The 12001-nt window shown below is 44.7% G+C and overlaps 1 protein-coding gene across 2 annotated transcripts in view; it reads right to left on the reverse strand.

The window, feature by feature from the left end:
• The window catches only part of NCKAP5L (NCK associated protein 5 like), a 248218-nt gene that overhangs the window by 8502 nt on the left and 227715 nt on the right, over positions 1 to 12001 (reverse strand). For both annotated transcript variants that reach the window (XM_085600386.1, XM_085600385.1), the window contains exons 10-11: positions 9608 to 9916; positions 7363 to 7487 (exon numbers count right to left, since the gene is read on the reverse strand). In XM_085600386.1, coding sequence (XP_085456512.1) covers positions 7363 to 7487; positions 9608 to 9916 — 434 coding nt within the window. The remainder of the gene's footprint in view (positions 1 to 7362; positions 7488 to 9607; positions 9917 to 12001) is intronic.

Genomic DNA, 12001 nt, shown 5'->3' on the forward strand with positions numbered 1-12001 from the left:
GGTTTATATTCTCTACTATCTGACCGACTCTTCATTTGTTTGGAAGACAGAGGTGGTCGCGGGTGACCCGATACGGGTCACTTCCTTCACCTTGAAACGTCTCCTTTCTGACTGATGAGCCAGTGTTTGCTGATGTGAAACAATTAAAAATTGATTTCCTTTCCGGATTCATTTGGTTTCCTGCAAGTCGTACATAACTGCCCTTCTGATGTCAACATGTGCAGGGCTCTTTCTTGCTGTGTTTTTAGGTCTTGGAAAAAAACCGGCAGCTGTTTAACTTGATTGACATGGAAATGTTAGAGGACTTTAGCAAAATTGCAGGTTTGTTCTAATCATCACTGTCCTTGTGTACTTGCAAGTGTAGGAAGCTGCCTCTGTATATGGTATTCCAATAGGTGGTTATACCGTACACAGAGTTCAGGGGATTCCCAAAAGTATATGGGGATCAATGTAAAACCTATTAGTGGTTGTGTGGGCAGTAGGGTTAGGCCTAACACAGAGGAGTGTTTTATTATTTATTTATTCAGACATTTATTGCACAACACTGACCAATAATGGACACACGACTCAAAAAGGAGATCCACACCAATTTTAGAAAAAAAGCTTAGTTTGTAAGATCTTCGCAATAAGGTAAGCATCTTTTTAAATAAAAATTATTTCCAGGTTCTAAAGTCGACTCTCAGTGCAACATTATCCTATGAGGAATACATTTTTTGGGTTAAACAGGAAAGTATGATACTTACAGTTCCAGTCTTCGGGACCAAAGGTCAGCAAGGGGCAAGGGTCAGGTGTATATCAAAACTGCACCACCAGCCGCACAGGGGCGGCCGGGGGGAAGAGGTCAAAATCAGAGTTCGGCCCAATGCGTTTCAATGGAGATTGGGGTGCTCAAAGCCACACTGCCTGCAGATAAGTAAATTGGTTGCAGAAGCCAAGCTTTGGGGTTTAGAGCAGGCACAAGTGGGGGCCACAAAGCAGGACCACACATACACTACCAGAGGCGCAGGGACGGCCGGGTGCAGAGTGCAATTTCAGCATCGGGAGCCCGATGCTTTTCAAGGAGGATTCTGCTCTCGACAAACAAGGTGCAGGCATCGCACCGGAGGCTGCAGGAGGAAGAGCGACAGGAGGTAAGTAGGGCTGTAGGGGGTCGTCTGTTCAGCTCACCAAGGCCCAGGGGCTTCAGGTGCAGGGATGCCTTTCAACATCGGAGTCTTCTTACCAGAGACGGTCGCGGTCAGGGGGAGCCTCTGAATTCATGCTGCAGTCGATGTCGTGAAGTTCAGGATAGGTCAGCCTGTGCTGGATTCAAGGTCAGGGCCACTAGGGAGACTTCACTGGGCAAGTGAGCCACTCAGACTCGTGCCGTGGGTGTTGGGTGCAGATTGAGCAGGAGTCACAGTTCCAGCTAGATGCAGAGTCCTGGTACTTGATTTCTTCTGGACAGGTCCACGGGAGATTGGAGTCTTTTTTGAAGGCAGCAGTCCCACCAGGGTTTTCAGAGATTGCCTTTTTGTTGCAGGTTCGTTGAAGCTGGAGAAAGGACAGTAGGGCTGGGGCCAAGGCAGTCGTCGTCCTCAGGCTTCTCTGCAGGGTATTTCTTCTTATGTCTTTGCAGATCTAATTTCTAGGTCTGGGAGAGCCCTCTAAATACTGAATTTAGGGGGTGTTTTAGGCAGTAATAGGTAGGGCCAATTGGCACTTTACCTGGGGTGACTACACCCACTATTGTGCCACCCTCCTGTGGGAGGGGGCCATAGTCCTAGCCCTGATTGGAGGAGTCTCCTCATCTTCAAGATGGAGGGGACTGAAAAGTGTGCTTAATTTCGCCTCTTCCACCAGAAGGGTGGAGCTGGCAAAGGTGGGTCCACATCCTAGTCTTTATAAGTTTTCCAGCTGATTTTCCATCCCAAAGTGGGGGAGGAAACCGGGGGCTGCCATCTGCTGTTAGCAGCAGAGGCTGGAGGTCGCATTACAAAGGCGACGGGGCCTTTGAGGATTCCCCTTTGAGCACTTGCTCATCCTGGGGGAGGAGGTGTGACACCTCTGCCCAGGATGTGCATTGTTTCTGATCCCATAGAGCAGAGGGTCTCCACTCAGGGGTCCAGAAACATGACTGTGTGTGGCAGGCTACCTAAGCCAGTCAGTGCCCATGCCATAATAGGTAGGTTTTCAGGGGGCACCTCTGAGGTGCCCTCTGAGTACATGTTACAATAAATCCCACACTGGCATCAGTGTGGGTTTCTTGTGAGGAGTAGTTTGGTACCAAACGCTCCTGTGGTCAGTGAAGCCATCATGGTGCTGTGGAAATAGAGTTTTTGAGTTTCTAGCTCATGTATGCTCTATGGCTTAACTGGCACTCCCAATATTTGGGAATGGACCCCAATATTGTAGGGGCACATCTGCTCATGCAGATATACCCACTTCTGGGGTATAGTGCACCCTGCCTTAGGGCTGGTAAGGCCTGCTGGAGGGATGACTAACCTATATCTTAGGCAGTGCTAGCTGGAACAGATAACGTGCCATGTCGACTTTGTCATTTTGGTCTGCACCAGGCCAGGCATGCTGCAGTAGCAGTCTATATGGCCTAGGTAATGGGTCCCTAAGAGACCCTTATTAGTCCCCATGCCCTTGGAACTCCGCTACCTTTTACTAGGGACTTACAGGGGGCCTGAAGGGCCAATTGGGGAACAGTCTTTAGGGAAGAAGCACAGGCACAGGGGGCCTGATTGGCAGAGACCTTGTGCACTGCAATCAAAACCAAATTAATGTCTAGGCAAAACATGGGGGGGCTAACCATGTCAAAAGACTCACTTTCTTACAGCAAGTATTGGCGCTGTGAGTTTCTGCAACTCACTGATGCTCTGTAAAATCGTGATGGCAAATAAGAATGTGTCCTTGAGTATTAGACATTTGAGGTCTGCATTATACATTTACAAAAGAAGCTTCTTTCTATAACTCCACTCATGTAGGCCACTATGGCAGTGAGGTGGACCCTTAGAGAAGCAGAAATTAAACCATCCTCAAACAAATGGTTGAGGTACTTGACCACAGTGGTTGTCTTGCATTCAGCTACCCTTAAAGGTTTCTTTATCGCACCACTGTATGAACCTGTTCCAGGTGCCATTTAGCATTTCCTTGTGCTAAATCTCCAGGCCTCGTATGGGACCACCAGCCCTTCTTTTTGGGAGTCGCATAAGGCCAAACTCGGTCTCCAGGAGCCACGCTGCAATGCTGAGGGTCGCAGGCTTTGGGTGATACACCTGCCCGTCTCATGCATCGGTTAACAAGTCCAGATGAGGTGGTAGACTCATGACTGTGGCTTGTGCCATCTCAACCACATCTGAGAACCAGGTTGATCTTGCCAACAGAGGGGCAATTAGGATTAACGTCATAGATACTTGAGAGCATCTGTTTAGCATCAGTGGTGTTGAGGGAAAAGCACACACATTTCCCTGACCAGTCTATCAACAGTCATTTCCCTGTGAGTGTTGGTGTAGGTACCTGGACCCAAGGTCAAGGTATTTTTGCGCTCCTCTGTGTTGCAAAAGAGGTCTATGCAACTTTCCCTATTTGTGAAAGATGTCTATTATAGTTACTGTTTAAACTCCCATTCACGCAAGGTGTTTTTTCTGCTTAACCTGTTTGCCTCCGTGTTTGGTACTCTTGGTAGGTAGACGGCTAGTAATGTTATCCTTCTCTGGATGACCCATCTCTCTATATGTCCTGTGCTAATTTGGACAGTGTGCGTAACCTTGTTCCCGCTCTTTGATGAGGCAGAACATCGTAGTTGTTTTGTCTGTCTGTACCAGGACTGTTCTTCTCTTGACAGGACTCTGGAGGGCCTTTAAGGCCAAGAAGACAGTCTTTAGTTCCAGTATGTTTGGGTTCTTTACTGCCTCCTGTGGGCTCCATAGGCACCTTGTTTCCTCATGTGTGCCCCTACCCCGACCACCCAACTGGTGTGGAATGCATCAGTTGTGATGGTCACAGAGATTGGTAGCTTGGAAGGTCTACATACTGTTATGTTTCCTTTGCTTCACAACCTTATCTTCCGCTGTACTTTATCCCTGACAACTACTAGATCCCCCCCAACTCCTGGCTGCCTGTGACCATTAGCACTGCAGCCATTCCTGCAGTGGTCTTATGCGTAACCTTGCATGTGCTATTAAGAGTATGTACAGTGCCATCATGGCCATTAGTTTCCCCACTGTCCTCACTGTCAGAGGACTGTCCCCTTAGGTAAATGCAAGTTTGCGCTTTGAGTGCCAGGATTCTTCTGGGGCCTATAAAGGCCTTCGCTTACAGAGTTTAGTCTTGTTCCCAAGAATGTCTTTCATCATTGTCAGTGGTGGCAATATCTCCACATTTTGGGAGAACCCCAATCTGTGGCGTTTGTATGACTGTGTTTATGCTGTCCTGCAGCTCAGTGAATGATCTTGCCTTTACCGGCAGCCATCTAGGTATGGATAGACCTATATCCCCAGTCTTCTCTAGTGTGCTGCAACTGCAGCTAGGCACTTTGTAAATATTCTTGGGGTAGATAGTATACCAATAGGCAGGACCCTGAACTGGGAGTGTACCTTCTCCACGACTAACCTTGAGAACATATTGTGTCTGTTGTTCATCAGCCTGTGCGGGTTGTCGGTCCTCAGGTCTATGGTGGCCATGTAGCCTTCCTTGCGCAGGTGAAAGACGTCCTGCAGGATGACCATTTTGAACCGTTGCGTATTTATGAATCTATTCAAGGCGTGCAGGTCTGGAATGGTACTAGGGGAGGTTCTCTGGTTTTGGTACCCGAAAATATACTGAATGGGCCCTTTGGTTATCCTGTCCATTTGGAACCTTTTCTATTTCATGTCTGCTTAGCTCTCTTGCCACACAATCTTCTTTTTGTTGCACAACCTTATTTTCTGGTCTTGTTAGATGGGGTTTTAAAAAGATCTATGTAATAGGCATGTTGTATGATGTTTAAAATCCACTTGTCGGATGTGATCGTTTTCCATTCAAACGAGAGAGCGAGAGCGAGCGAGCGAGAGCGAGAGAGAGAGAGAGAGAGAGAGAGAGAGAGAGAGAGAGAGAGAGAGAGAGAGAGAATATATCACCTGTGGCAAGCCACGTGGTTTGATGGCCCGCTCCTCGATAAGTGGCACTCCTCGCCCTGGCTGTACGTCAAAAGGACTGTCTTGGTGTGCTCGGGTGTTGCCACTAAGATGGTGGACTTTGAGAGCTGGGTTGTGGCACAAATTTGACAGGTGGTGTTACCAGTTGTGATCCTTCCTTTACTGACAGTATTCTCCTTTGCATTGATACTCCCCTGAAAGTTACACTGAATTGGAGGGTCCCCATGGCTATGGTGTTTTATGGTCTTTTTTCATCTTCTGCAGTGAGCCGTACACTGCTGGACCAAAATGGTTTTTGCCTGTTAAGGGCATGCTTAGCATTGCTTCTTGTACCTCCCGCTTGAATCCTTAGACCTTGAGCCATGCATGCCACTCTAAGGTAGTGCTCTTGCATCACTTTCTACCAGATCTATGGCAGAACTCAGGGACGTGTTGGAAATTGCTATCCCTTTTTAGATTTTCCCTGCGTTGGCACTGCTATGTGAAGTGCTGCATTAGCTCCTTCTATTCGTCCCATTGCTGGTGGCCAGATCTGTTCATGAGGGCGTTATAGTTAGCAATGTGCCATTGGATGGCGACTCACGGTTCCATTTTTTTCACCACCGTCTCCATCTTCTTGCTAGCTCATGATTTCATCTATAAGACCATCTTCAGGACAAAATATACGTATGTAGAATGAAGACCCTAGTTTAATTCATAGGAGCACATTTACTTGAGCTGGAGTAGGACTAGTCTCCGAAATCTAATATAATAATGCAGCCAAAGCTTAATTAACTTGGAAACCCGATCAAGGATGGTATCCCGAATCAGCGAAGCAACTGAATTAGCAAATTGGTTTTGCCATACGGCCTGACATCACCCGTAGGACAAACAAGGGGTGTCAGTGGTCTTACTTTCTTGAAGCACCTTTGGCTAGTCCAAGTTAATTAAGCTTTGGCTGCATTACTAAATTAGATTTCTGAGACTATTCATACTCCATCTCAAGTAAATGTGCTCTTATTCAATTAGTTTGTCTGAAGTCACTTTTTAAGGCTTCACTGATACAGTTCTTTGAATCATCAAGAATTTCCATAAATAAATCCCTTGCTGGCATGTTTACTCGACCTTAGACATGACAGGGGCATATCTGCTCATGCAGATATGTCCACACATGTGGTATAGTGCACCCTGCCTTAGGGTTCCAAGGCCTTCTCCTGTTGGGGTGACTTACCTATACGGCATGGCACACATGAAGTGTGTTATGTTGCACGTTCACTTTTGCCATCACCATGGCACGAAGCTTGCAACGGTAATTTGGTGCTGAGGGGTCTCTTAGTGTGGCATAATATATGCTGCAGCCCTTAGGGACCCTCTTTAGCCTCCCTGCCCTAGGTACCAGGGCTACCATTTACTAGGGACATACAGGGGGGGGCTAAAGGTATTGCCGATTAGGGGTACAATTGCACAGTTTTAGGGAAAGATCTGGCACTGGGGACCAGTATAGCAGGAACCCAGTGCACTTCTGTCGAAATTGCATCAGATACCAGGCAAAAAGTGGGGGTGATCATTTCAAAAAGGAGCACTTTCGTACAGTGAGAGCAAAGTTGAGTTTGAGCAGTTTGCACTGCTCCTGCAGTTTGGAATGACAGGGCTGCAGTCATCTGAACCACAATGAATAGCTACTCCATCAGACAAACTGCAATGAATGTGTTGACCCTTAAGGGCTAAAAAGGACAGTTATCACATGTTGAGCTATGCTTCAGGACACTAATTCAGGTATTTCCCTGGTGCCAAATAGGAGGTGAGAAACATTCTCCCTATGCTGAGTGTTGGCAACATCCCTGTTCCAGTGTGAAATGTCTCCAACACCCATGTCACAGTTTAGACAAGTCGAATGATTGGGACGTGGTCCTTGTATGTCGACAGCCTGCAGAAAGCACAAAACCTAGATGAATAGAGAGGAGACTAGAATTTGTATCTTTAGGTAAGTACCGTCCACCGGAGAGCAATTCAAGACAAATCTTTAGGGCATTTAGCTCATTGAAAAATTGGAATTTCAATTCAAGTACAATCAGTTAGATTGCCAAGTAGCTGATTCTACATAAACCCTGGTCAACACCGAACACTTCTTAAATGATTTCCTGTTCTCCCAAAATCCCAATAATCTAAGTACTCAACATCCAAGGAATACTATTATTGCATTATAATACTTCTGCAAATTAAGTTAAAACACACCAGTCACCTCCACAGTGCTACTCACCCTCACGGATACCTGCTCCCGGCTGCTGGACAGGAAAACTTCTGTTGAGCCCACAGGTGCCTTCGCATTGGGAAAGGTCCAATTCTTGCTCTGCTGTTTTCTTGGACCTGGACTGATGCAGGAGTCTGCCACAAAAATGGGACAACATTACATGTTATTGGAGGGCCTTTGCCTTTCGTATCCATCCACTGGGCTTTGTATACAAGGTTATGTATCTGTAGAAAGCCTGCAATTGTCCCTTTCAAGAGTCTATGTGTGAGAAGGTACACACCTCCTGAGAGTTTGCAACCTTCCCCTCTGGAAGCCTGGGACAAAAACGTAAAAAGGAATACACAGCTCCTGTGGGTCTGCTCACTCTGCAACAACCCAATGAGGGGGATGCACACTCCAGAAGACCTTCCTGCACCTTATTCCAGTGAGGGTCACAGGACTCAAGAGCACCTGTCCCCTCTGTAATAGTCCGAATATGAGAGTTACACTGAGAGACTGCACACCTTCACCCGCCAAAGGAGTCTGCACATGAAAGGGTTATAGAGTTTCTGATAGTTATTCTCCATCACAGGTGTCTGCTGTCTCTTACAACATTGCAAGTCTACTTGTAGTACCATCTACAAGGAGTATGTACGTGACAGGACTACACATCTGAGGGACTATGACACCCCAATCGCCTGGTGAGGTCTGCGATACAGGAGAGTATCTGTACATGAGACAACTACACATCTCCAAGGAGACACTGATGACCAAAATGAGAATCGCACAGTTGAAATCCGTGCTGGGACCAAGAGGTGCAGCCGTGCCCGGGCTGGGACCAGGAGGTGCAGCCAAGCTTCTGAGTGCAGTAGGCACAGCCAACCCATGCTGGAACCAGGAGCTGCAGCTTCCCACAGTAGCATAGTGCTATACAGACGTCCATATAATCAAAGAACCATGCCAATGTGATTGGCTTAGTATGCCATATTCTCTACCCCACTATCACAAGCTGCACTGCTCTCCCAAGAATGCAACAACCTCTACATGATATCTCCTCTCCAAAATTCTAACTTCCCTCTTCCACTTTGACATGATCTCTTTAGTCCTCTCCCCACAATAACTTCACAAGCAGGGAACTTCAAAAGGACAATGACAAGGCAGACACTATTATAGCTAAAACAAAAAAATATATACATCCACAAAGACCAAAAGAACTGCCTTCCTTACCGCCTCACAGGCTTTCAGACTATGACACACACTAATTCATGCATTAAGCCAAACTATTCTGCCACCCACGACTATCCACACATGTAACCTTCAATCGCCATAGTGTGGATTCAAAGAAAGGAGGATCAGGACATTCTCTTAGATAACCTCAAAATGGCACACACGGAACTGAAAACAGTCTGAGGAACGACAAGAATATATTGCCTCAAAGTGAAATCTGACAAGGCATAAGAAAGCACTAAAATTTAGAAAGGGACACGCTATTGGCTGGGAATGACACTAACATGAAGAATAGGTAGCCCCGCTTTATGCACACCCTTTCCGCCTAAGGTTGTGAGACAGACAACTCCCTACATTCACAATATGATCATGTCACTGGCACACGTTACGTTAGAGAAAAACTGCATAGTATTGTTCTTGAGTAGCTGCCTACCCAGTCAACAGTATGTACATGAAGGTTAGATACCTCTTGAGAACCGGTACCCCTCTACTGTCTCAACAGTCTGTACATTTGAGGGTTACACCCTGAGAATTTTTGTCAGTTTCCTGCACCAACTTCGATTTAGTACATGAGGGTTAGTAAGGAACAATCCACTGCAATGATCTCTACAAAAGCACTACACATTTTCTAAAATTCTGCAACCATGCACTATTCTATGGTGGATAGATTACACACACCTTGGGGTCTACTTTGAGAATGCATTTATACATAGGTGGGCTACACATCTCCTAATCCAGGAAGGTTAACAGAGAAAGCGGGTTTAGCATGCCTTTATACATGCAATGATGCAAACAACAAAAAGATTTAAAGCCTGCACGTAAGATGCACCAAAAGACAGACATTCCGACATACAGATCCCAATACACACGCCCTGACACATATGCAGTCAAGCTATCACACATGTAAGCAATCTACCAGACACATACACAGCAAAAAGGAGAAAAAACATGAGAAACAGCCTGTATGCACTTTTGAAAAAACCCAATATTGCACATACACAAACAGCGGCATGAAGGCAAACATGCACCCATGCATATACAAACAAACCTTTGCCTGTGCGGCGAGCACGTGGTCCCCCACTGGGTTCCTGCGTGGACAGCAATGCATGGAAGGCAGGAACACTGTGGTGTTGCCCAGGCAGAAATGTCTCCTCGATGCTGGGCACTTCTCGCTCTAGTGTCCTTGCTTTCCGTGGCACTTTGAAAGGTGCTGGTGGACCTCCCACAGGCATGATGGGGGCTACATCCACATTAGTTTTCAAACGTGGCACACTCCGATTAGGTGTTCCATTGCAGTAATCAGGTGGTGGGAAAGTCCCAATGCCACTGTCCAGGGTACGTGTCAGAGATCCACAGGCTGCAGGAGTGAAGAGTAATACATTACCAACAGCATAATAACTTGTGATGCCATTGCGGGGCTTTAAAACTAGCCTGGTTGCACAGAGGTATGGTAAGATGGGATAATAGAACAGAAATGAGGGTGAGAAGAGAGGATGTGAATTGAGAGGATGTGAATAAAGAGGAGAATAAGCTAGACGAGTAAGATGAATCTGAGATGAGAAAATGGGATAGGAAGAGAGAAGAGAGAAGAGGAAGATAGGGGGGAAGGGGAAAAGAAAACAAAAAGGAACAGGTTGGAGAGTAGATGATGGAAAAGTAGAGGATTATAGGAGGAGCAAACATAGCAAAGAGGAAAATACTAGGTAAGAAGAGGAAGAGAAAAATATTCAGAGAAAGAGGGAGGACAAAAAAGGAAGTAACGCAACAGAACGGGGTGCGGAACAGTATTAAAAACAGTAAAAATACAGAGGGCAGAAAAAGTAAAAGAAGTAAGAGTCAGGAACATCTGGCCTGCAAACAGATGTTATCGGGATCTAAGCCTTCGCATACTCTTTCTACCCTAACATAAGGAGTAGCGAAATTATGCAAGCAGAAGAATCTTTCTACACTGCATTTTAGGAATTCTTTGAACCATTACTATGATTCTAAAGTATTTGCAATGTAGGCAAAAACTGAAAAACATCAGTGTTTCATTCTTTTTACATTTTGTTTTTTTAGTATCCCAGTTCCACAAAAAAGTGGGCTTTTACAACACACAACATATTTAAATAGAATCATTAAAGGCTCTAAAAACTATACAATCAATAGCAGATATTTACACTTGAAGTGAAGGAATTTTTTTTATTGCAGACTGTGCCGCATATATAAGTTTATTTAAAAATATGGGTCACAAATGTTTCCTTTGAGCAACTTTCAAATAAGAACACAGACTGTTAAAAAAATCCTTTTCTTTTCATGTCGATTTTAAATAGCAGGAAACATTTATTGTGGGAAACAACTTTTGCGTTATCAGTCTCCAGAGAAATTTATTACACTAACGGAACCATTGAGAAATTAAAAAAAAAAAATTTCAGCAGCTCTCAAATAAAACTGCATTTGTTCCAGGACATGACTGTCTTGAATTAAATAGTTTTTCAACCGTACTGCAGGGATTTGCATCATATGGCTATTGAGTTTAACTTTAAGCTTTTCCTGCTACTCATTTCAATTCAGAATATATAAACCTTTGAGGAATTTGACTTCGCATGGAATAAGTAATACCAAACACCTGAGTATTGGTGGATGCTCCTGTGCTGCCACTCCCCTCACACCCAACTCTGAGCGTAATGCTTCTATTGAAAGCCCTCGACATGGGGACGGAAACTGCTTCCATATTTTCCATTCAGCAGCTTGACATTAAGTGAGAGTAAACATGTTATTCCATACTGTAGGACTAGTAAGGTTTTGGTTTCATGTAAAAGTTTATGAATGTTCACATGAAAAAATGAAAACTTAGCAGTCCGCTATTGATTGAGATTGCACTGGACATTAGTCCGCGATCATGTCCTTTTCAACTTCACATTTATTTTGATTTTTGTCTTGTAATTTGTGTTTATTAATTTATGTATTTCTGTTGTCTGTACTGGGAAAGATAAGATTGTCAAAAACTGAAAAACATAATTGTGATATAAAGTTTGTTTTTAAATAACGACTTGATTAATACTCAAACACACTGGATTAATGTGTATGTTGTGTTTCTTTTAGATTAATATGGATTAATAACCAGGTGGGGTACTGTATGGACTTTTTGCAGTCTATCTTATCAAAGGCATCTGGGAGGTCCATAAAAGCATGCAGTCGCTACTTTCTTTGAAGAACATATTTCTCAGTTAACAAAGCTAGTAATTTAAAGAATAAAGCTAGACTGTTCCATTAAACAAATAACCTCATTCAACTGGAATCAGATTTTTTGTTTAATCCACTGTTTTTAAATGAGTAAGAAGATGCACAACAAACAGTTCACCAGACATGCCTAATAATGTGATCCTTCTACAACTTTATGATTCATTTTAGGGCCCTTTTTGAAGCTATATACTATTACACGCCCAGTGAAGCCGGGCGT

This window comes from Triturus cristatus, chromosome 4_2, assembly GCF_964204655.1.
Source record: "Triturus cristatus chromosome 4_2, aTriCri1.1, whole genome shotgun sequence".
In the NCBI taxonomy this organism is placed as follows: domain Eukaryota; kingdom Metazoa; phylum Chordata; class Amphibia; order Caudata; family Salamandridae; genus Triturus; species Triturus cristatus.